Source organism: Dipodomys spectabilis, unplaced genomic scaffold (assembly GCF_019054845.1).
Source record: "Dipodomys spectabilis isolate Male_0828 unplaced genomic scaffold, ASM1905484v1 ptg000015l, whole genome shotgun sequence".
Taxonomy (NCBI): Eukaryota; Metazoa; Chordata; class Mammalia; order Rodentia; family Heteromyidae; genus Dipodomys; species Dipodomys spectabilis.
The window spans coordinates 9,410,413-9,437,528 of record NW_024870692.1 but is presented as its reverse complement, the minus strand read 5'-3'; the positions used below and the strand labels follow the sequence as shown (position 1 = coordinate 9,437,528).

General features: G+C 38.0%; 1 protein-coding gene across 1 annotated transcript in view; it reads left to right on the top strand.

The window, feature by feature from the left end:
- Cpa6 (carboxypeptidase A6) overlaps nucleotides 1-27,116 on the top strand; it is a 272,271-nt gene that overhangs the window by 88,407 nt on the left and 156,748 nt on the right. The window contains exon 2 of the mRNA XM_042666133.1: nucleotides 15,321-15,396. Within this exon, the coding sequence (XP_042522067.1) occupies nucleotides 15,321-15,396 (76 nt within the window). The remainder of the gene's footprint in view (nucleotides 1-15,320; nucleotides 15,397-27,116) is intronic.

Genomic DNA, 27,116 nt, shown 5'->3' with positions numbered 1-27,116 from the left:
TGGAATGGAGCTCTAATATCACCCATGTTGCCTCTGCAGTACCACATACATGTTCAGTCTGCATCGTGATATGAAGTAGAAGGTGGACCTTTTTCTCAGATTGTTAAACCAACTCTCTTTGCTTTCTCAGAGCTAGATTTCTCAGGTGTTAGATTTCTTAGCACAAAAAGTCCTCCTGAAGCCAGTGTCTCTTTCAGTGGGCTCTAATAGATCTATCCACTTAAGAAGCCTCTGGGATAATTTTCAGACCTATTGAGTCCAAACTTGTGGGGAGGAACTCTGAGGATCTACATTTAACAAGTGCCATAGGTTGGACTTTCTCTTTAGTAAGATATGGTAGTAAGAGAATAAACATAAGTAAAAACAAATGATTATAAAAACAACACCTGTATTCCACCACTCTTCTAAAAATATAAAATACTGACAATGTTTCTGAATCTTCCCATCTGTGTCAGGCTTAATTGCATCTAGCTCTTTTCTCCTGAAGTTAACTCTATCTCTAGTGGCTATTCTTTGCTTTAAAATGACCATAAGTACATATCTCCTGAGATAAATTTGCAATTTACACTAAAATTTGTAAGAATTTAATTATGCATTTCACATACCTTCCAGGACTTGCTTTTCTCAATAATCTGCAACATTCACCCCTGGTGATATATACATATGATATGATATATATGACAATGATATGTATATATGATATAATGATATATATCTTTTGTTGCTGCTATACAGTATGCCTTTCTTTGTACAGTTTGTTTATGCAAGTTTCCGTTGTTTCTTGTTTTGTTCTGTGATTATGCTATAATGCTTCATGACTCTCCTGGTACATGAGTGTCTTTGAGACTGAGATTTTGCAACTCAAAATGGATCAAGGAGCTAAGTGTAAGATCTGAAACTATGGAACTGCTAGATAAAAACAGAGTAAACATTAAGATTGCATAGTCTAACATTATTTTTTATTTTGGATAAGGCCCCCAAAGTCCAAATGATCAAAACAAAAGTAGAAAGGCATTATATCAAACTGTGTCTTCTGCACAGACAGAAAAATAAATAAATAAAAGAGTGAAAAGACAACCAGCAGACCGGGAAAAAATATTTGCAAACTATCTATCCGACAAGGGATTAATATAGGAACTCAAACAACAGCCAAAAAAATTTTTTAAATGAGCAGACCTGAATAAACATGTCTTCAAAGAGGACAGACAAATGGCCAAGCGTATGTAAATAACACTCAACATTGTTAATCATCAGGGAAATGCAAATCAAAACCACAATATCATCTCTAATTTAAATTATCATCAAAAAGACAAAAAGTAGCCATAAGAATGTAAATTAATGCAACTATCAAGGAAAGCAATATAGAGTTCTCTTTAAAACTGAAGATAGAAATTACCATATATTCAGCTATCTCACTTTGAGGCATATATTCCCAAAAAAATGAAATAATTTTAAAAAGATACCTATAGACCCATGATTATTGTTCACACTAGCTAAGATATAGAATCAACTAAGACAACCATCAATGACTAAATGAATATAAAGGATAGAGGGTTACTACATATATGTGTGTGTGCATGTGTGTGCATATGCATGTGTGTATATATGTTCATATATGCACAATATACATATATACACAATGGAATATTTTCCCATCATAAAGTGAAAAACAAGTTTTTATAAACATGAATTATTGTTAGGTACTTTAAATTTTATAAATTGTATATTTTGCCTACTTTTTTGTTGTTAAATTATAGAAGTTCAAATGAGTTTTTGGCTTGTACTGGGGTTTTGAGCTCAGGGCCTCATGCTAGCTAGTCAAGTACTCTACCACTTGAGTTACTCTTCTAGACCTTTTCACTTGAGTTGTTTTTTGGATAAAGTGTCAGGTTTTTTGCCCAGCCACTGTTGAACCACAATCTTCCTACCTGTCCTTCTCATCAAGTGACTTTTGAATTTTAATTCTATATTTTACCATACTAAATTCACTTGCTTACTGTACAAATGATTTTTATGTTCTATGTGCTTAGTCATATGCTCTGTGAAAACTAGCAATCTTGTCTCTTCTTTCCAGTTTCCTTACTTTTCATATTTTATTGCAGTATTTCCATTGAATGGAAATGATGGATTTCGCATCCCATATCTTTTTCTTTATTTTTGAAGAAAAAGCTTTAAGTATTTTATTGCTGGATATGATATATGCAGATTTAAAGCAGAATAGTCTGTCTCACTCTAGCTTATATGACTTAATTCTTATATATTCTACTATGTTTCTCTTGTACTGCAGTTTCAATTACTTCTCTATACTTTCTGGTTCACTAATTATTATTATCTTTATTATTATTATTATCTTTAAATAGTTGTAAAAAGGAATTGCCATTTAACAGTTTATGAATACAATGAATCATGATCAGTGTCACTCCTTTCAATATTCATCCCCTCCCTTCCATACTCACCCCTTCGCTCACTTAATTTTGTAGGATATACATTGAATTCTTGACAACATTCTCTCCTTCTCTTCATTCGTCCAACCCCCTTCCCCTTGATCCCACTGCATCCCTTTCAAGTACCCACTCCCTGGTGTTTATTTTGTTAAACTTTGTCTTTGCCTTTTAAGCATTGACACTACTTGAGTCCTCCTTTGAAGCTACCATGTTTCAGTTAATATATTTATGTATACTTGCATAACACCCAATGCATTTACTTATAAATTTATAAATGAAATCTAGCTCCACATATAAGGGAAAAGATGCATCTGTTGTCTCTTTGGGCCTGATTTACTTTACTTAACATAATTTTCCCCAGGTCTTTCGATTTCTTTACAAATGGTATAATATCATTCTTTCCAGAAGATGAATAAAATTCCATTGTGCATATATACCATATTTTCTTGATCCATTCATCCATTGAGGGCCATCTGGATTGATTCCATGCCTTGGCTATGGTGATTAGAGCTGCAATGAATATGGTTGTGCTGGTGGCTTTACTGTAACCTGGTTTGTAATCTTTTGGATAATCTTTCAGATAAATTGCTGAATCATAGTGTAGTTCTATGTTCAATTTTTTGAGGAACCTTTATACTAATTTCCAGAGTGGTTAAACAAGTTTACATTCCCACCAACAGTGTTTTAGGGTTCCCTTTTGACCACATCCTTGCCAGCATCTGTTCAGCTACATCTGATGTGCTGATTAACCTGTCTATCAAGTTAATTACTTTGTTTATTGCATTCTTTAAGCTTAGTTTTGTTAGCTTTATTGTCCTTTGTTTATTAATTATGGTTTGGATTTTTTTCATTGGCTTAGGATAGATAGTAAATAGATTTACACTGTATGTCTCAGATTGGCTAGCTATCGTCAATAGCCCACTGAAACTTAGTGTAGTTCACTTGTTTCATATTATTTTGGCTGCTTTTACCCTACAGTACTAGAATTCACTAGTTGCTATAGAAACCATGTATCCTGCAAGCCTAAAATATTTCCCATCTAGCCCTTTACAGGCAATGTTTACTTTTTACCTTTGCTCTACCTGTCAACATCAGTAGTCTCTATGAGTCTAATTCTGCTCTTTTTTTGTTTCTACTGGTTTTTTGCTTATGGTGCCTTATTTTCCAATATGAAGATAGCAAGCTTATACTTTTTTAAACGACTTGTAGGAAGTTTTATTTAGGTATAATTGTAAGAGAGATCCTCCAGGAATGATTTCATTTATTCATCTAGTAAGGTAGAGCAAGGTATGTCATAAATGCCCCAGAAAACAGACTTTGAAAGGGAGGTTTTCAGGGAGGGACTTTGCTGAGAGGTATTATTACAAATAAAAGCTTCAATGGAAGGAAAGAAGGGAGGAAGGAAGGGAGAGAAGGAGGGAGGAGATTAAGAGCAGAGAGAAACTTGAACTGCAATATATATTTAGAGCAGATTTTTTTATGAGAAACTATAAAACTGGCCTAGATACATCTCAAATTAAGACAATGAAAGTAGGATTTTGTGGCTCAGCATAAGTGACTGAGTGTTTACATGTGGACTGTCCCTGGGGTAGTTTTCATCCTGGGAAACACACTTCTTTTCAGCTGAAAATTTATTTACTTAAAATGGACTCATCTATAAACCATTAGTAGGCAGTACTTAGCAACTACAGGAATGAATGTCTCAGCTCCAGCAGGGGTTGATGCGAGCAGTACACTACATACATCACAGTATATATGGACTTCTTTGAATTCCAGTCTGAGGGCTACTTTCACACAGATTCTTTGCTTGGGAACTTTTGCACTGCACACATGGTTTAAATTTTATTCCTGATTCTACTAGAGAACTAGAATGTGGTCTTAAATTCTCAATATATATTTCTTCTTCTCTCTCTAGATCCAAATCCAAGACAACTTTCTCTATTATATTCTTTCACAAGGAATTTTAGTCATCTTTTCATTGACATTGTCTTCCTTAAGGCTTTATATGGAGGGTTTCTGGTCTGAATTCCTAGTTGGCTCAGAATCTAGGACATCAGGGACTACCAAGATACTTCTCAATCAGAATAACCACTGACCCCAAAGGTAGATTACCTCATTATTTTGAGCCTCTTACAAATTTCTCTATTTTCTTGCCATTCTATCATATTAAAGATATAACACCAACAGAAACACATACACACACATACACACACACACACTCACACACACATTCTAGCATTTTTAAGTGCTTTCTAATGAAAAGAGGTTTCAGGTGATCTAATCCAAATTAATATGCTAGCTAATGTTTTCCCCAGATCCATTTAAAACCACTAAATGAATATATGCTAATGGTCGTCAGTACACTGGGCCCTATGTCTTCTTAGTTTTAAGTATCAAAGTCCCTCCATATTGTCTTCTCTGATAATTTCAGCTAACCTTTTATTCACATATTTCTTACATAATTCATGAACATTGCCAACATGCTTCCTTATATTGAAATAGTATGGTTTATATCTTTATTCAACTACAGTATCCATCTGGAAAGTTCTTCCTATGCTTTGTAAGTTCTTCCCTCTTCCTCTTCATCAGAGCCTTTCATGGATAATCGCTAAATGGGTAGTTATAAAATGAATGGTTTGTTCTCAGTGTGGTATTGTTTGTCTTGGATGGAGTCTCATTCTTAGATACTACAGAAAGAACTAAAATGAAGAATGAAATAATGAAGACACAGTGTATGGTAGGTACTTGAGACACACTGGAAATAAAATCATTCTGTAAGAATTTAATATAATGGCAGCATAACATTTTACTGTTTTTTTTCCTCTCCAATCTGTGCTAATGGAAGAAGACATTTCCATAACTTACAGCGGAAGCCAAATTCAGGGTACTTAATAGATGATGTGGCTTACAAAAAGCCAACTTCCAATTCAATTCAGCAAATGTTTATTGATTATCCATTTCATGTGCAATACCATGGTACACACATGATTACTTGAGAAAATTTCTATTGTGAAGTACATCAGTGAGTCTTTTTGAAGACTATAGTTCTTCTTTCTTTCTGCTGTTAAAAATAACTGCAAAAAAAAAAATAAATAAAGTCATCACTTCTGCCTAACTTTAATCCAAAAGTAAAATCTAAATCTTCATGTCCTGAGCAAACTGCCAGAGGGCGATTCCTCATCCTGAGTACTTTATATTGCAACTATAAACCATAACCAAAGAAGGGGGAATCCATTTAGCTCCCAAGAGTGTGCACTGCCAAGTTGTCCCTTATTTATTGCTTTTTAATGAAATTTTTCATGTGCATCAAATGCAATCTTTCAACAAAGGAAATGCAGCTCTGGGGCCCAAGCACTTTGTTACATAAAATCTACATGTGAACATTAGTTTTTCTTGATAGAATTATGTAATGGATTTCTTGGAGCTTGGGGCTGAAAAAATTTTTAAGTTATCATCCTAGTTAACTCTTCCATGGAAGACAAGCTTTTAGAAAGTTCGGCAAGTATTTTAAACTGTTTTCATTTCCTTTGAGAATATCAGTTGAATCTTAGTTTGAAAAACACACACAGTGTTTTAAGGTGCCACAAAAATTATACATTAAATGGAGACAAGAGATTTTCTCTTTGTTGCTGTTTTCATTTTCTTTTCTTTTTGTCTTGTTTTTATCTGTCTTTGGGAGGATAATGGAGGGCACAGAAATGGTGAAATGAAGGGTGAACAAATGAAGTAAAGGTATTTACTAGACATTATGTTGAAGTGGAGAAAGGAGGAAAAACAGAGAGAGTTGGAGAAGGGGTGACATTGTTCAAAGAGAAATGTATTCTCTATCTGAGTTATGTTACTGCAAGCCCTCAGTACATCATCTTAATAATATAAAATGCATCAAAGAAAAAAATATATATGTGGCTTGTATTGATATAAAAAAATCTCTACAAGACTTTCTTTACAACTACTTTCCCTTTTCATTTTCTATAATGTCCTGTATCCCTAGTCACTGTTGTGGAAAACAATGAGACAACCTAATCTCTGTGTGTTTTATATGCCAAAGAGCCACCTGAGAGGAGAGAAAATGTTCCCAAATTAAGAAGCTGATCAAGGGTCAGATTCAAACACCTACTACAAGAAGGCTAAAAAACAAAATATGGCAGCAACAAAAGGTTGAATGGACCCATAACAAAATTGTGTTTCATTGCTTCTGGGGTTTACTGTGAAATCCATCTGAAAAACTGTCTGTTTTCTGCTCTTTTAAATCTAAAGGACAGGAGGAATCTTTCCTTATAGAGGCCATAATGATAGCTACTCTGTTTAGGAAAGTATATTAAGTTGGGCATAAACCACACTAGGCAGGAAATCACTAACTTTCTGGCACCTCCTGCTATACTTTGGATGTAAAGTAGTCCTAAAATATGCTGAAAGAAATAATTTTCACAAATATTTTACACAAATATTCATGTTTTCCCCCAATTTAAGGATTAGGATTTGTGGTTTTAGATATTTAAGTATGTTGAGCAAGGGAATTAAGCAAGTGGTAGAGCCCAAATTGGAATCCTTCCTCACTCTCTTCCTCCACCTAAGTAAAGAGGGAAAGAAATTAGAGGAAATAAATCCAGTGACTTGGAGACCAATGGGAGAAAATGAAGTAACTGAATTCTAATGTTTTGTTTTGTTTTTGCCAGTCCTCAAGGCATGGACACTGTGTCTGAGCCTCTTGTGTTCAAGGCTAGTGCTCACCACTTGAGCCCCATAGCACTACTTCCAGCAGTTCAATGGTTTTGATAGTAGTGAAATATTTTGATTTGGAAAAGCCATGCCTCAATTAGATTCAATGATAGAAATTCAATATAAAGACACAGGAAAACCAGATGTTGGTAGCTCATGCCTGTAATCCAAGCTACTCAGGAAACACTGACACCTAGAGGATTGTAATTCAAAGATAGCCTGGGCAAGAAAGAAAGAAAGAGAGAGAGAGAGAAAGAAAGAAAGAAAGAAAGAAAGAAAGAAAGAAAGAAAGAAAGAAAGAAAGAAAGAAAGAAAGAAAGAAAGAAAGAAAGAAAGAAAGAAAGAAAGAAAGAGAGAGAGAGAGAAAGAGAGAGAGAGAGAGAGAGAGAGAAAGAGAGAGAAAGAAAGAAAGAAGAAGGAAGGAAGGGAGGCAGGGAGGGGGAAGGGAAGGAGGGAAGGAGGGAGGAGAGAAGGTGGGGAGAGAGAAGGAAAGGATGGGGGAGGATAGAAAGGAAGGAAGGAAGGAAGGAAGGAAGAAAGGAAGGAAGGAAAGAAGGAAGAAAGGAAGGAAGGAAGGAAGGAAGGAAGGAAGGAAGGAAGGAAGGAAGGAAGGAAGGAAGGAAGGAAGGAAGGAAGGAAGGAAGAAAGGAAGGAAGGAAAGAAGGAAGAGTCTGTGAGGTCCCATCTCCAATTAACCAGTAAAAGCCAGACTGAAGGTGGTACAACTCAAGTAGTAGAGTGCTGGCTGTGAGCAAGAAAGCTGAGAGAGGGCACAAGGCCCTGAGTTCAAGCCTCCATATCAACACTGAGTAGAAAACATGGTCGTTTTATATGCTCTATAATGGTTAGTTTTTTACAATCATGTGTTCATAAATTAGTTCTATAAGTCACAAAGCAATGTGTGGTTTAATAATAGGTTTTTTTGTGCAAGGTCACCAGAAGGAAAAACTGAGAGCTCCATCTGAGGCAGGATAGCCTGGGGGAAAAATGAGGCATGGTAAATGACTACCAGGAATTCAAAACCTCAAGCTTAAAGCTTATCCATCAACTTCCCTTAAGACTAAGAGAACAAAAGTCATTTTAGGGGACATGAAGCCAGATAGAGTAGGGAAAATGAGGTATGGTCAGCTAACAGCAAATACAGGAGATATTCCTTCATGTGTTTCCCTTAGGACTAAGGGAAAGTCCTTTAGGGGGGAATAAAACAGAATAACTTAAGGAAACTGAGACCAGGTGATGGTAACTCAGAAATATGGTATTTAGCTTTTGAGCTTTTCTGCTCATCTGATAAAATTATCCTAGATATATACAAATTATTGCAAATGAGGGAAACCATGGGACCTATATTTCTTTGGATCTGGCTTACTTCACTTAATATAATTTTTTTCCAAGTCTTTCCATTTCCTAACAAGTGGGGTGGTGTCATTCTTTCTGATGGAAGCATAGAATTCCATTATATATATATACATGTATGTATTTATGTATGTATATGTTTATATATATATATATATATATATATATATATACATACACACCACATTTTCTTGATCCATTATGATGTTAAGTGAAATGAATCCCAAGGTATGGACACAAGAGGTCTTTGTTGTTGTTGTTGTTGTTTTAAATGTACCATGTGATTTTTTTTTTTGTTTCCTTTGATGTTCTTCCCCCTATGGTATAACCCCTGTTGTCACTGTACTTGATTTTGGTACCCTGCATCTTATATATACTTTTGTCTGATTTGGGGAGGGGAAGGGGAATAACGAAACACTGAAACAAGGACACAGGATGACCCATTGTAACAGTGATACCCACAAGACAGTATATTGGAAATGAACTTTAAACTTTAAACTTTCCTAAGGGATTCATTCCTCACCCCAAGAATTAACACCAGTCTAACAGGATGTATGCCCTCCTGAGAAAAACACTTCCTCAAAACTTAAGCACCTTCCTTATCTCAAGGATAAGGATCTGTCTAATGGCAGGGTGCTTCTTACCTGGAAACTCAGAAAGTAACACCAGGTGTGATTAGAGCAAAGACATAACTTTCCATAACTTTGAAGCCAGACCCCCGGACTTTACCTTATAAATACCCCACAACAGCCAAGGAGCTCTGTGTGTGTGTGTGTGTGTGTGTGTGTGTGTGTGTGTGTGTGTGTGTGTGTGTGTGTGTGTGTGTGTGTGTTTGTCTCCCTGTGAGAGCACCCACATTCTGCTAGAGTGTGTCCTTGCCCATCTGCTTGTCTGTCTGTCTGCTTTTTGTCTGTCTGCTTGCCTGTTTACTTAATAAAACTCTGCCATGTTTTCTTACCATCATGACTTGTCCAGAAATTCTTATTCAGCAATCAAAGTCAAGGACCCTAAGTGAAGAGCTCCTATATTTAAAGGGGAACTCACTAACCCTCACTTGCATCTGGTGACACATCCACATTTGTGGCTTTCAACAGGACAGGAAGTTAAGGAAGTCAAGGAAGTCATTCAAATCTCCTAAAAAACACAAGTGCTCTTCCATAGCTCAAAGCACAGAGCAACGATGAACAACATAGTCCTAAGACTCTAAAATAAAAACCCAAATGGGTAGTTGGACCCTGTTCCTCTAATAAGGATATTGAGACCCATGTGGAGAACATATTTACTGAATTCTCTTCTTTAAGCACATGCATTCTCTCTAGGCATTTAAAGTACTTTTTTGTGTGTATGTGTAACTGGTATTGGGGCTTGAACTTCCAGCTGGGGTATTCTCTTTTAGCTTTGTCATTCAAGGCTGGTACTCTACCACTTGAGCCAAATCTCCACTTCTGGCCTTTTGGTGATTAGTTAGAACGAAAAATCTCATGGACTTTCATGCCTAGGCTGGCTTTGAATCACGGTACTTAAATCTCAACCTCTGAGTAGCTAGGGTTACAGGTATGAGCTACTGGCAATTGGCTTAACATAGTTTTCAAATTTACTATTGCTTCCTTCATGGGGTTGTTACTATACATGGGGATTACTAACCAAACTATATGCTTCTATTCATTCAGTATGGCCTTGCTTGTCCTGTAAGTATAATACTATATATGAGTATAATGCTATATCGGTGAATGAGTATCAATAATTACTAGGAGATTATTTATCTGGTAGTATACTAGGATACTGCTGGCTCTATGCTATAGCCTTACACTATAATTTAAAGTTTTCATGCGGTCCTTCCTTGGAAACTGTCCATAGGATTTCTGAGTTAGAAATATCTAATTCCCAAACATATGTACACGTACGTGTCTGGTTACCCGCAATCCTCCTAACCTCAGCTATACCTTATTCCTTCAATTTCCTCAGCTTGATCCCAAAAAGTAGCTATGGAGTTTTAATTGATGTTATTACTTAGCAGTAAGGGGGGAAATCCTCAATGCATTCTTTTTTATTTTCTTGTGCCTGTCCTCGGGTTTGAACTCAGGGCCCGGGCACTGTCCCTAAGATATTTTGATCAAGACTAGTGCTCTTCTATTTGAGCCACAGCTTCACTTCTGCCTTTTTGGTGGTTAATTGGAGATCAGAGTCTCAGACTTTTTCCCAGGCTGGTTTTGAATGGTGATCTTCAGATCTCAGCTTCCTAAGTACCTAAGTTTATAGGCATGAGGTACCTGTGCCCCTTCTCAATAAATTCTAATTTAAAAAAAAATCATTCAACTCACCTGGAGCTGATGGCTCATGCCTGTAATCCTAGCTACTCAGGAAGCTGAGATCAGAAGACCATAGTTCAAAGTCAGCCCAAGCAGGAACGTCTGTGAGAAGTAGAGCTGTGGCTCAAGTTGAAGAGTGCTATTCTTGATCAAAAGAAGCTCAGGGAGGGGCTGAGAAGGTGGCTCAGTGGTAGAGCACTTGCCTTGCATGCCTGAGGCCCTGGGTTCGATTCCTCAGCACCACATAAGCAAAAAAAAGAAAAAAGCCAAAAGTGGTGCTGTAGCTCAAGTGGTAGAGTGCTAGCCTTGAGCTGAAGAGCTGAGGGACAGCGCCCAGGCCCAGAGTTCAAGCCCCAGGACCGGAAGAAAAAAATCAGCTTATCATAGTTGTGCCAGGTAATTTTTTCTAAGTTCCAGTAGGTAGATGGTGTGTGAAACTTCCCTCTTCATAGTACCAAGGTACATTTCCCACACATTAAAAAATCTACCTATCAAATTTAGAATGCATAAATTCTTTGATGAAACAAATGGACTATTTCGGGTTCTGTTTCTGTGGGTTTTTATCTTGCAGAGTCCTCATCAGGTCCTAGTTATAGGTGATCTATCTAAATAGTCTTGGGTTTTTTTGTCCATCATAGGGCTTGAACTCAGGGCTAGACTCACGGTTGTTGAGCTCTTTTGTTCAAGGCTAGTACTCTACCATTTTGAGTCACAGCTGCACCTGTTGGTTTTCTGGTGGTTAGTTGGAGATAAGAGTCTCATAGTCTTTCTTACCTGGAGCTGGCTTCAAACCATAATCCTCAGATCTCAGCCTCCTGATTCACTAGGATTACAGGCATGAACCACCAGTGCCTGGTTTATCAAAATAACTTCTTAGTTTACAAAAAAATGTGACATCTCATGGATTTTCCTAAATAGCTTTTATATTATTATTATTATTATCCGTTTGTGAGTACAAATGCACTTTGTTCAATGTACCCTCTCCATCATTTCCCCTTATCTCTCTTAACCCCACACATCTCCTCAAGATATGTGATTCCATTTTCACATTTATATATTGAATATTATGACTGTTTTTTGCCCATCATTTCTCCCTTTTTCTTATTTTCTATTCTTTAATAATGAATAAAATAATTAAAATGCATTCCTAAAATTATACCTAATAGTTTTTAAAGGCTGAGATGAAGTAACTTTTTTTTGTTTTGTTTTTGGTGAAAATAAAAAGTCTGGTCTTGAACCATCACTTTCAGGATTAAATAATCCCAGGGAAGTTTCTTTATATCCTGTATTCAGGGAAGACGAATGGATTGCCAGGCTGAATTATCCATCTCTTGAAAAAATGTTCTTATGGCTGTAGAATGACTACAGATTGCTTTCTTTATACTTGGAGGAGCAGATAGGGCTCCAGATGGAGGTGTTTCTCAGTAAGCTGTCAAGTGATCCATCCATCAAAAAGCCATATCACTCTGCTGAGTTTTCCTTCTCTGCCAAGATTTGTGTTGGGTCATGTTGGAGAGGGCAGGATATGATGAAGTCAAGAAAAATAAAAGCCAAAGAGATATGTAGCAGAAATAAAAGGAATTGTGACTATATTTAAATGATGTGACTATATTTAAATATTTTAGAGTTGTTTTATATGGATTTGACCATTTCTATCTCCACTTGCTTTTATTTTTTCCTGAAATGTAGACTTTGTGACATTGATAGAAAGAGATTGTTCTGTGTGATATTCAAGGAAACCAATATACCTTGCTATATTAAAACTGTAATGCCTAAAACATACTAAATTATTGTCAGCAAGCCAAGAGTCTTTTCAATCATAGACCTAAGGAAAATATAGTGATATTACAAAATTAAATTAATTGAAAGTAAATACATAGCCTTAAAAAAACAACAAGCTATTTTCTACAGTGGTTGAACAAGTTTACATTCCCGGAGGTTCCTCAAAAGATTCCACATAGAGCTCCCCTATGACCCAGCAATCCCACTTTTGGGCACTTACCCAAATGATCGTAAACAAGACCATACTAAAGCTACCAGCACAACTAAGTTTATTGCAGTAGTATTTACCATAGCTAAGATACGGAAGCAACCCAGATGCCCCTCAGTAGATGAATGGATCAAGAAAATGGGGGTATATATACACAATGGAATTCTATGCCTCCATCAGAAAGAACGACATTGCCCCATTTGTTAGGAAATAGAAAGACTTGGAAAAAATTATATTAAGTCAAGTAAGCCAGGCCCAAAGAAACATAGGTCCCATGGTTTTGCCTTATTTGCAATAACTAGTATATGTCTGAGACAAACAGAAACTGTCAGACAAGTTGATGGTAGGTGAAATGAACCCCAAGATAAGTATTCAAATGTTTTTTTCTTTCTTGCGATTGTTTCTAACTTATTTATAAGATGATTTCTTTGTTGCATTATATGTACCTCCCCCACCGTATAAGCCCTGCTTTCATTGTATTTGATGTTGGTATAATTTGTGGAGGGGAAGGGCAAAAACAAATTGTTTAAATAGGGATACAGGTGGACCTATTGCAACAATGAGATGTACAAGTCGTTATGTTGAAAACGAACTTTACAGCTTTGGCCAGGGATGGGGGGAGGGGTGTTGGGGAGTGAGAGATGGGAAGGGATGGGAAGGGGAAACAAAGGAGGAGGCAACAATGCTTGATAAGAAATGTACTCACTATCTTGCCCATATAATTGTAACCCCTCTGTACGGTATTTTCACAATAAAAACAAAAAACTAAAAAAACAAGTTAGATGTGATAGTGTATGCCTTTAATCCTGCATATGCTGGAGCTGGAGATTGAGAGTATTGTGGTCAAGGCCAGCCCAGAAAAAAGTTGACAAGACTCCATCTTAATCCACAAGACAGATGTGATCACATCTGCTCCTCATCCATGCTACATGGCAGACACAAGTAGGAGGCTAGCAGTCAATGGTCTCAGGGCAAAAACTGTAATACCCTACCTGAAAAATAAAGTAAGCAAAAATGGCAAGAGTTGTAGATTTTAAGGTAGAGCACCTGCATAACAAGTTTAAGGCTCTGAGTTCAAACACCAACACTGCCATAATGATGAAGATGATGGTGGTGATGATGATGATGATGATGATAATTGCCCAACAAATCCAGAAATCACACTGTAGAGAAACTGATGGGCTCCACATTAACCTAACTTCATCTTGTTATTCTTTTGGAAAGTAAGATCATAGGAAAGTGTGCTTATTCCAGGTGTTCTTTTGGGGCTAGAGAGAAAAAATGTGTATGAACTGGTAGTTTCTGTTTTCTGAGACATTATATACTTATATATTTAATAATATTGTATTTTTAGTCATTGTTAAGTATCAGAAAATTATGAAAATATATTCACTTCCATTGTACTTTATTCACTTAGGATTTGTTTTCATTTCCCTAGAAGCTAATTATTCTCAGCAACCTCCCTTAAACCAATGTATTAATAAATATTTTTATAAGCATCTACTGCGTTAGAAATCTCTTGCACAGCTGTGACTATTTTATCTAGAGCTGTGCTTCCCAACTTATGTCATTATGACACATCTGGAAATCGAGAAGATCTATTTGTCAGTCTAGAAATGGTGTTATCCCTTAAAAACTCCTCAGAGTAACACCTCAAGCCCTATGCTACTAAGAACCTTATACTGTGTCCAAATGTAATTTTGATTATAATAAAAAGTCCATGGTTGTAGACATTGATTTTAAATTTGTATTTAAAATTTGCAGAGCCATCGACTTTTTTTTATTGTCAATGTGATGTACAGAGGGGTTACAGTTACAGGTATCAAGTACATTTCTTGTCGAACCCGTTTCTCCCTCTCTTATTTTTCTCCCACTTTCCCTTCCCCCAACCAAACAGCCATCAATATCTTATAGCACACCTGGGTCTCCTATTTAGCCCATGTCAGTCAGGAAGTTCTGTATTGGAGAAGTGAGAGGCCTGAAGAGGTGGGTTAATCTATTGTTCTCCACGTGGAAAGGATCCAAACAAAGTGCTCTGTACAGTGTATGGGATTTTCTCTATGCAGTGTGTGAAAAACTATATGTATCTCTTTTCAACACTGGCTTAAAGAAAAGTGTGGGAGCAGTGGCAGAGGGCTTGCCTAGCAGAAGAGAAAAGGAATGGCTCTTCTATCATCAAGCATTTCCTTTTTTATGTATCTGCTCTGAACTATTCATGAAGATTCCTGTCCCTTATTTTCACTGATCCTGGCAATGTGGGGACCTCTTTCTGTATTTATTATATAATATGTGAATTTGTAGTATGAGGAAGTACTGAGTAGGTTTGAGACAAGGACAAAAGACAATACAATCAGAGAATAATAAGAACTGTAGAAAATATGCGTTAAGTTTTGCTGTTTTTCTTAAATGTCAAGGCAGATTCTTTAGAGGTTTTTAAAAAAGAAATGGTTAATGTCTTTATTCTTGGGAAGTAAATACTACCTTTTTCTTTTTTTTATTCTGTAGTGATAAGGTGATAAGACTTACTCCTAAATCAGAAGAGGAAGCATATGCACTGAAGAAAATATACCACCAACTTAAGGTAATCAAACATCCACCCGAGTATTGTAGCGTTATTGTCTGTGATGGGTATACAGGGCTTTGCTGAGTAGGGACTGAATAATTGGAATTAATTAGCCAAGAAAGTATAGACTATGAGATAAATTGAAATGACACTAAAAGGCTAGTTGAGTTGAAGCTACTCAAAAATTAACACATCATAGGTCGGAGGTGTGGCTCAAGTGGTAGGTTGTCTATCAGTGAGCGAAAGCCTCAGATAACAAGTCCAAGTCTCGGTCTCAGACAAAAAAACAATTAACACATTGTTTTTATCTGCCATTTGGCTTATACTCAAGCACACTGTAATCTTTATGAAAGTTTGTCTATTTTTTGGTCATTATTGTTTATAATGGGCATCTGGAATATCTTGGAAACTCAGTGCTTTTTTAGAGAATGAGTTAATTTGATTTGTAGTTTTCAGACCTTCATTTTTCCTTCTTGAAATCTTCCTAGATAAACATAAGCAGAAGTGAGTTGGGGAAAATAAAACTAGGAATTCAAGTCATTAGTGTTGCTGTGTTTCAGTGGGTCTGATAAGAACATTGTGTTGGCAAATTGTGGTGGCACTTCTGATAGTTCTATCTCTGGTGAAATTTATGAATTTGAGAGTTAGAGAGTTTCTCATCTCTCTATCACTGCATATAATCATTAGCATTAACTAAAAAACTAGGATGAGAAATGTGTCAATCTGTGTCTTCTGTGCCTTCCAAAACAGAAGCAGGCCCACAAAATACAGAGTTTTAGGCCTCATTTTAATGGCTGACAAAGCAAATGACCAAAAGGACTTCATTAATCTTTAATTTGTGACAGGAGATGATGAAAATATAGTTCCTTGAGGAGAAAGAGAGAAGGTAGATAAATTAGATGGCTTATGGAGATTTTTGTAACTATCAGACATTTATTTGGTCCAATATTTGTGCTTTGATTTTTCTCTTGACCTCTTCCCTTTAACTATTACATTTATTTGCAAGTGAAGTTGTATACCTTGAGTTTATTGATTCCTTGTCTTCTTAATTCTCAGCCTGACACAAGCTATGTCAGGCTGAAGCACTGATATCACCTGGTCAAAAATAAAAATCCCTCAGGTATTTTAGCAATACCCTAGAGTTTGTATTCAGTGGATATTCCCTCAACTTCCTCCTCTCCTTGAAGGACTCTCTTTCTATGATGCTGACGTTAACCCTCTCCTGGTCACAGTGTCCTTTGTGGTAGTAATGTCTGAACCCTCTCTAAATAGTCCATCAGAGATGTAAAAGTTCCCAAGAAGCACAGCACAGTTGGGTAGAAATTTGCATCTCTATTGAAACTGAGTTGAGGTATACCACTGGAAACACAAAATGGCCACTTTCATTTTTTTAAATTTTATTTTATTGTAAAGATGCCATACAGGGGAGTTACAGTTACATGAGTAAGGCAATGAGTACATTTCTTGTCGAGCATTGTTACCCCTTTCTTTATTGTTCTCCCACTATCCCTTCCCTCCCCAACCTCCCTCAACCTCCTCCCACCCCGACCCCGCCCCGCCCAAAGTTGTAAAGCCACTTTCATTTTAAAGTAATGTTTAGGGAACACATATTCTGGAGTAAATATTAGACTGAAGGATTTTTCTTTACTTTGTGAATCTAGTTATATGACAGATCCTACAAAGTTATGAAAGTACAGTTGCACAGTTATGCATTTCATTTACCATTTACCATTATAGTTACACATATCATTTACCATTATGAAGAACAGTAAAATTTCATCAATGAGGATTATTATGATTATTAATCAACTCTCAGAAACCTTCCCGGATGAAAGTAAAAGATTTGGGGCAAAGATGTAGAGCCACTGATACTAATGACCACATATTGGACCTGTTTGTGGTACTGGGCTTTGAATTCAGGGCCTCGTGCTTATCTACCTGGCACTCTACCACTTGGGCTATGCCTCCAGTCCTAATTTGCTGGTTACTTTTTTATTATTTTATTTTATTTGTGAACATACTGTACAGAGGGGTTACAATTACATGGGCAGGATAATGCGTACATTTCTTACCAAGCATTGCAGCCTCCTCCTTTGTTTACCCTTCACCTCCCTTCCCAGACTCCCCCCTCCCCCCCAAACCTCCCCCCTCCCCTGCACCAACATTGTAAAGCTCGTTTTCGACATGACAACTTGTACTTCTCATTGTTGCAACAGGTCCACCTGTATCCTTAAACAACTTGTTTTTTCCCATCTCCTCCACAAGTTATACTGACATCAAATATAGTGAAAGCAGAGGTTATACTGTGGGGGAGGGACATACAAAGCAACAAAGAAATAATCTTATAAATATGTTAGAAACACATGCATGAAAGAAAAAAAACGTTAAAATACATATCTAAGGGTTCATTTTCCTAACATCACATTATCTGACCTTTTCCGCTTGACTCATACATATACTAGATATTGCAAATAAGGGAAATCATGGGACCTATGTTTCTTTGGGCCTGGATTACTTCACTTAATATAATTTTTTCCAAGTTTTTCCATTTCCTAACAAATGGGGCAATGTCATTCTTTCTGATGGAGGCATAGAATTCCCTTGTGTATATATACCACATTTTCTTGATCCATTCATCTACTGAGGGGCATCTGGGTTGGTTCCATATCTTAGCTTAATAATGCTGCAATAAACATAGTTGTGCTGGTAGCTTTAGTGTGGTCTTGTTTGTAAACATTTGGGTAAATGCCCAAAAGTGGGATTGCTGGGTCATAGGGGAGCTCTATGTGAAGTCTTTTCAGGAACCTCCATACTGCTTTCCAAAGTGGTTGAACAAGTTTACATTCCCACCAACAATGAAGTAAGGTTCCCATCTGTCCACATCCCCTCCAGCATCTGTTGTTGTTAGAGTTCTTGATTTTTGCCATTCTAACTGGAGTGAGGTGGTATCTCAATGTTGTTTTGATTTGCATTTCTTTTATGGCTAGGGATGTTGAGCATTTCTTCATGTGTTTATTGGCCATCCTTCTTTCTTCTTCAGAGAAGTTTCTCTTTAAGTCTTTAGCCCACTTATTTATTGGGCAGTTGTTTCTTTGAAGATTTGTTGTTGGGGGATTTAATTTTTTGAGTTCCAAGTATATTTTAGATATGAGACCCTTGTCCGTTGTATGGCTAGCGAAGATCTTCTCCCAATCCATTGGCTTTCTATTGATCTTGCTAGCTATGTCCTTTGCCATGCAGAAGCTCTGCAACTTCATGCAATCCCATTTGTCCAACCTTTCTTTGATTTGTGTGTTTCTGGGTCTCTATTCAGAAAATTTCGGCCTGAGCCAAGGAGACCTAGGGTTTCTCCTATTCCATCCTGTAATGTTTTCAGAGTGTCTGCTTTGACTCTAAGGTCTTTGATCCATTTGGAGTTGATTCTGGTGCAGGGTGAAATATAAGGATCTAGCTTTAGTTTTCTACATGTAGTTAACCAATTTTGCCAGCACCATTTACTGAAGAGGCTGTCTTTCTTCCATTCTATTGTTTTAGCTCCCTTATTGAAGATTAGATGGCTATAGGTCTGTAGGTCATTTCTGGGTTTTCAATTCTATTCCATTGGTCCTGAGGTCTGTTCTTATGCCAATACCAAGCTGTTTTGATTACTATGGCTTTATAGTAGAGTTTGAAATTTGGTATTGATATTCCTCCAGCAGTGTTCTTTCTGTTGAGGAGCGTTTTTGCTATTCGGGGTCTTTTATTGTTCCATATGAATTTTTGGATTGCCTCTTCTATTTCCTTGAAGAATGAAGTTAGAATTTGGATAGGTATCGCGTTAAATTTGTAGATTTGCTGGTTACTTTTGGAGTTGAAGTCTACCAAACTTTTCTGCCCGGTGTAATCTCAAATCACAATTCTCCAGAGTAGCTAGGATTACAGGCATGAGTCACAGGTCTTGGACCATTTTTTGTACATATTGAATGAAAAACAATTCTGCATCCTTTTATCATTTCAGCATTTAAGGAAAGATAATCAGCTGGGGAAAAGTATCTTGGACCTTTTTCTTAGTGGACAACTAAGAGAAGGGAGGAAGAAGAAGGGAGGAAAGAAGAGAGAAAAGTAAAGGGAAGAAAATGGGTCAATTTAGGAATATTGACAATATTCCAGTGATTCTAATGCCACAGAAAATTAATCCATCCATTCTTTCTTTTCTAATTTATTTATTATTGTTATTTTAAGTGTTGTTATTTAAGGGGTTTCAATTCAATATGTTAATGAGTAAAATCTATCTTAATTTATGTCATATCTTCCATCATTCTCCCTCATCTCTACCAACTCCCAAGTTTACCTGCTCCCATTTTCACACCTGTACATTGACTATTATAACTGCATTCACCCACCCTTCCTCACTCCATTCTCAGTCACCAAGAGTCTGTCATAGTGCTCTCTATAAGTTGCTGTCTGATGTGGTCCTATTAAGAAATTGAGAGAGACAGTGGGCAAAGGTTAAGTAACTTGCCCAATCACCATGTAGAACCAGGACAGGCATGTGGTCATCATCATCCCTCTGAGGCCTGAATGGAGCCTGCCTCTTGCTCTGGTCTGATTTGCCCTGTCTTTCCAGAAGAAAGAATTAATGGTGAGTTTTCAGGGCAGTAGAACCTATAGTCAGAAAGTAAAGGTTATCACATTCTCATTTACTTTATTCCTGGAATTGAGGGTGGCCAAACTACCCCCAGATTCAACAGTTTGCCGGAGGTCTCATATGGCTTAGCATATACTCCTGCTCATAACTATTATTTATTACAGCAAAAAATGCAAAGCAGAATCAACAAAGGGAGGTAGGCATATGGGGTAAAGTCCAGGGGAACTCAGATCCAGGCTTCCAACAATCTTCTCTCCATGGCAGCCCATAGGATCTGCTCAAGTCCCCTGCAAGGACTTGTGACAAAACATGTGCCATGCTAACTGGCCAGGAAGCTCACTAGAGACCCAGTGTTTGGAGCCTGATCACATAGTCCCCAGTGCCTAGCACATACCCAAATTCCAGACTCTGAAAGAAAAGCGGAGATTTGGCCTGAACAGTGTTATTCCCACAATGTAAGCACTCTGTGTCACTCTGTTTAGTCTTACCAGTTAACGTGGTAGGAAACCTTCCAAGGCCAAGTCCGCAGGTGTCAGCCAAGGGAGAGTTTTGCCATCAGGCCTTCCTAAAAACAACATTTACAGCCCCCTCTTCTAGATCTCTTCTTCACATTCCTTTATTTTCTATCTCTAAAGAAGTAGTTTTCACTAAGCACTGGTGGCCCACATCTGTAATCCTAGCTACTCTAAGAGGCTGACATCTGAGGATCACAGTTTGAAGCCAGCCTGGGCAGGAAAGTCTGTGAGTTATCTTCAATTACTAACCAAACAAGCCAGATGTGGAGCTATGGCTCAACTGGTAGAGCACTAGCCTTGAGTAAAAAAAGATCAGAGATAGGGCTCAGGCCCTGAGTTCAAGTCCAGGATTGGCGTGCACACGCACGCGCGCACACACACACACACACACACACACACACACACACACACACACACACACAGAGGTTTTTCTGGGGCTGAATTCTGAAGTATTGAACTTAGATAAGTTTCTAACTAAAAACTTTGATGTCTTTTTAAATTTGAATGATTTCACCCAGTGATCCATTTGCTCCTTGAAAAGCAACAGCTCTGTCCAGCCAGAGACAGCAGCCTGCCGAGAACACAGAATGCGGCTGTCTGTCATCTCCTGCCCTATAGAGCTGATCGGACAGAATTGGGGTCATCGCTAACAGCTTTTTTGAGTACCCACACTGGGCTCAGGGGGAAAGGAGGGAGTTGTAGAGGGAAGACCTTAGCTTCTTTCTTCCCCTAGGGCAAAGCGAGGTCAACAGAATCCTAAAAGGGCTCAAGATTTCTGTTGTGTGGTGCACGGGCCCTGCAGAATCAGATGATGTCATATTGGACGACTGAAGGGAGAGTGCCTGGGGTGGGCCTGACCTAATCAACTGAGCCCTTTAAAAACAAAGACTTTTGTCCAGGTGTTCAGCCACAAAGGAGGTAGACAAGTGCTATTGCTGGTTTCAAAGAAAGGTACTTTACAAACTGTTATGCTGTGAACTGTCCTTGGAAGTCATGTGGCCAGAAATGACAGTGGTGCTTAGGAAGAGATGGATGAGAGTAACCCCCACTGATAGGCACTAAGAAAATAAGGACATTCAGTGGGCTTGTACAGACACGAAGAGCTGGATTCTGCCTTAACTACTGAGGCTTAGAAGAAGATCCTGGGACCCAGAGGAGAGTACAGCTGAGCTGACTTGGATCTTACTCTGAGATCCAGAAGAGAAAAATCTAGCCAGACCTGCCTCAACTTCTGACCCAAAGAATTGTGAGATGATAACTAGCGCTTATGTTGCTAAATGTGTGGTGATGTATTCCACAACACAAGAACACACATATCACAATACAGAAACCACCTATACCTTGGCCTTTAACTCTTGTTTCCTTTATGAAGGCTTTAAGTTAATCTTGCTCATTTCACTGGTTGTAAGGAAGCATCTTTGATTGGACTACATGCTTAGGCTGTAAATTAACAATGTCTTATCTGAGACATGAACAAATGCATAATGTGTGTACACTACTGAGTGGAATCTGAGATGGTATGGGCCAAGCAGAGCTAATTAGTCATAGGACTTCTGTTACAAAGCTAGTTACTTTGCTAATTAAATTTCATGGTTCTGCTGAAGAATTGAAACAAGGAAGTTAAACAGAAAACCGAGTCCCCCCAGAGAACCGGATGGAGAACGTACCAGCCAATTAAAGTGTTAATTAAGAGCATAGCCATGATTTAAGTAAAGTTATGCTAGAAGGGGAACAGTTTGGCAGGTGAGTAAAATTAGAATCAGGATACTGCATGCTGCCAACGTTTCTTCATAACTTCTTTGTTTGGGCTCTGAAGGAACAGAAGCGGCTTATGTACGATCAGAGTGTGTCATAGAATTGACACAGTCCTGTTGAAAGAAAACAATTAATGACATATCTGTTTCCAGTTTTCTCATCAGAGAGCTAGAGGATGAAAATTCTTGCTTTCCCAAGAGTTAGTCATTTTTTCCAAACTAGAATACAACCTCAAAGATGTGACTTGGTTTGTCAGGTGTCCTTGAAGGACACACCAAGAGTCATTCAGTCCCAGGGAGGACAAATGAGCCTCCCGTGGGGAGCACTTCATCCCGCCTCCTTTGTAGCTGGCATCGTAGATGCCTTCCTCCTTGTCTCTTCCCAGGTTGCTACTGTAGCTGACTGGTGTCTCCTCTAATCGTTCTCGGTGTCTTCTCAAGTCATATATCCACGGGACCATGGGATTTCTAAATGTAAACATCCATTGGACACGTTAACCAACTGGGAAACTTTACTAGAAAGAAGATGGATGGTGATAGAATTTGTGCTGTGGGAGTTAATGTATTCCTGATTTTATTATGAACTGATTGTGTAACAGGATTTCTTAATCAGACCCTTGGTAAACAGAATTCCAGGATGAAGGTCAGGATTCTTTACTCTGATTCATACACATCCTCCCTCCAACTAATCTAATCTCTGTGTGTGTGTGTGTGTGTGTGTGTGTGTGTGTGTGTGTGTTGTGCTGGTACTGGAGCTTAAATTCAGGGCTGTATGCTCTTGGTTGGCTTTTTTGCTCAAGACTGTTACTCTACTATTTGAGCCACACCTCCATTTCTATCTAGATATGTCTATAAGAGGATTTTGCAGATGTAATTTGGTTCCCAAATCAATTGACCCTATAATAAGGAGATTAGTCAGATTGGCCTGAGATGATATGATGAGCTTTAAAATTAAAAAAAGAGTATTTTCTCCAGCTGGCTGCAGAAGAAAATTAAGAGAGACTCACTCTTGCTGGCCAGGAATAAATCGAACATTCATGCTGCAAACAGGCATGTGAAAATAAGTTGCAGGTGGCTGATGGTTGCTGGTCATTCTCTCTAGTTTACTAAGAAGAAAATAGGATCTTGGTCCTGCAACCACACAGAAATGAATTTTCCCCACAACCAGTGAGAATCTAAGCATCCAGAACCTAGAAAATACAGCCCATGCTGGCTCTTTAAAATCCAGCCTCCTTGTGGCTAGACTTCTTACTCACAGACCCAGTAATATAATAAAACCAGGGTGGATTCATTAATTTAGCAGTTTAAAAAATCCAATGGTCTTAAATAGCTGGTTAATGATACCTTTCAGCAGGGAAAAGTAAGAGATACTGGTCTGTCAATATATTTGGACTGAAAATTTCCTTAACATTTTGTGGTTGTTAAGGATTTTGTAATGGAAAGAAGCAATGCTATGTTGTGTTTTCACTGGCTAGATTTCTGTAAGAGAGAAAAAGCTCCTTTTAATCCAGGCACATGGCCAAATGCAGTTCTGGATTACATTTCATCAACCCACTTTTGACAAGTGGCTTGCATTTTTCTCTCTCGGTGTGGCTATTGATAATTAGTAAACTCCATAACAAAAGCTATCAAGAGATACATCCATTGTGTATGGAAAGGCATACATAATGTCACGATGGTGGAGGTGACAGCTGGCCCCAGAACTCTTTATTTCATTGTATCTGCAAGGTGAATGAGTGTGGGCTAGGACCATATTATTTTGAGTTGACTGTGTTTCATTCATTTCTATTTATAAGACTTTCTAGTTTCAGACTGTGCTGAGACTGTTTGGAATTTGTTGGATTGTGAAAGTAATTGTTCTTGTTGGGTAGTAAAGTCTAGCCTTCCTAGGGTATTTTTCAAGAGGAACATTGGAGACAAGGGGCTGGGACAGTGTCTCATGGAGGGTAATGTTGCCTTTGCTCCCTGTTACACATCAGCTGTCACTGGCCTTTGCCTCCTCTGCATGTCTACTGGCTGCCAGAACAACTGGATCATGTGTCTCATTACCTATCTGGCTAATGCGTGGTCATTTGCTTGGGAGACACAGTCATTGCTTAAATTCAAGTGAATGATGTCACTTAAACAGGTTCTTTGTTTTTATACCCCTACTAGGACTTTCCATTCACTTTTTCAGTCAAGGCTCTACCTCTAGAGCCCCACCTTTACTTCTGGATATTTGCTGGTTAATTGGAGATAAGAGTCTTGGGGATTTTTCTGCCTGTGCTGTATTGAACTTTAATCCTCAGATCTCACCCTCCTGAGTAGCTAACAGGTGTAAGCTATTGGCAACCTAGCACTTCACACAATGGGCTAGGCTTTAAAAAAAAAAGCCACAGTGTCAGTCCAGATTGAAGGAAAAACAGACCCCATGATCTAATGAGAGCATTATAAGGCATGGATATAAATAGAAGAAGGACTTATAGTCATTTTCTGAAATGGACCACATTCACTACTTCCTGTCCCCTGTCCCATATGTTTCCCCTCATCAAATTTCAGTTAGAAGATGACAGCTGCCAACTTCTCCCCTTCAATCTCACTACTGCTGCTTCAGTTCTAGGCCTGATCATCTTTAGCCCAGATTATCTGTCTCCCAAATGTCCTTCTTATTAACATCATCATGCCAGTTGTCTATTTAACACCTTTTACATCTCCCATTGTTGCTAGCAGGAATTTGCAGCCCACATTGCACAGAGAAATGCTGTGCAATTTTTAAAAGGCTTACATCTGACCCATTGACAGATTCTAACTCAGCTACTCATATAAGGGTCTCACGTTTTTCTCTAGGGCCAGCCTCAGACCTCTATCCTTCTACTTCTAGCTGGAGTCAAAGTTGCACACCACCATGCTTAAGTTTTTTATTGAGATGAGGTTCTCAATATCTTTTTATCTGGATTAGCCTCAAACATCTCTGCCTCCTGAGAAGCTGAGATTACAATCTTCCTATCCTATTCCGTATGTATCAAAGGGAGCAAACCCCTGGTCTATGGGATTCATTCTTCAGAGTGACACATGGGGCCCCTTAAGATGACACTTGTCTGCTTTTCTAATACTTCTCTGCATCTGTCACCATCCTTGGCTTACTGAACTCATTGTAGTTTCTTGCCTAAGTGCCTCTCACAGATGATTGTCTTGTCTGAAATGCTCTTCTCTCCTTTGCCCATCTGGTGGACAGCCCTCATCTTTGAAGCTGAGTCTAAAAACATCAGGTTCTCCTTGAATCCTTTGATCTTCCCTTAACTCTGTAGATAGCTGTATCCTGGCATCCATATCACTTTGTGTTTTCTCTCCTCACCCACATCTCTAAAACACTGAGTTTCTCTCTGATTTGAAACTTAATGACTCTGTGAGATGCATCTTGTAGTATTGATGGAAAGGAAGATGTGACTTTTCCTTGGATGCTAAAAGATGGTTATCCACCTACCTCTAGGAACACATGCCTAGCCAATGCTTCGAAGAGACCATTTCTCTTGCATGACCCACCTCTCAGGTTCTACTTGTTTCTGATCCTTATAGTTCCTTTTTTATGTTTAGTCTTAAGCTTTTACACGAAAAATAAACAAAGATGAAAGAGAACCACTTGTGCTTTGTTAAATGTAACTCTCTCACCCACTTCCATTTTCAAAGAATCTCAACACCAGATCAAAGATACAGGAATAGATGAAGTTTGTTGGTTTTTATTATTTGTTGGTTTTTATTATTATTTTGAGGGTTGTTTGTTGTTGTTGTTTGCAGTGACTGAGATGGTGCATCTAGTGACTAAGAGTTTTCTATCAAATATATAGGCTGTACTTTGTTACCATTTCTTGGACACATGAATTTAAGAGCATCCTTTGCATATTTATCAGCCAGAGCCATTAAGATTTTCCTGGATTAGTGTCTTACTTACAGCATTTCCTCTACCTTAGAAATCTAAGATGTCAGGGTTGATGAGAAGAGTAATAGGACACAGGTCCCAAAACTTTTTTAGAGAAATAGACCATTGCCCCAGTGGCTAACATCATAGTACAAATGTTTAAATGAGTTCTTATGACCTAAAAAGATGGACTACCACCATTCAACTCCATTTTTAAACATTCAGACATGTTAGGTACTGTACAGGCCAACTGTAAAAAGCAGTTGGCATGATGAGTAAAATGTTACCCTGGAGACATATTTCTTTGGTTTACATCCAGACTCTCCTTACACTATTTGTGTGAGTATCAGATAGTTACCTAGTTTCTCTGTGACTCCATTTCCTGATTTCCCTTACCAGATTGAGAAACTTCTAAAAGAAGGGACTACTTCTTATTCAAAGATGAGTCAGCTCACTTTTGTTTCCCTGAGTCCTCACAGTAAAATATTTCTCTCTCTATCTCTCTCCTCTCCACTTCTCTCCTTTGCTCTCTGTCTCTCTCTGTTTCTGTCTCTCTCTCTCTCTCTCTCTCTCTATATATATATATATATACATATATATATATATATGCACATATACACACAATATAATAAAGCTGATCATTGGAAATATTTGAATTTGAAAAAATCAGAGATCTGGTGCCTAGAAATCAATTTGTAGGTGTGCATAAAAATATTTCTATCCCCTTTAATTGTTTGACATACTTGATGAGAAAACTCATCCTTTATAACCCCAAAACAGCTACAAAGAATGCATGTGTGATGATTTTTGTGCCCTAAAAAAACTCAAAGTGTTTTTGCATATTCATCACCCTCAAAGACTCCGCTTGATTAAAGGAGTTTCCTGTTTTCTACCATTTTAGTTTTTTCTAGCTGTGTAAATGTAAAAGGATTAAAATTCTCATGCTC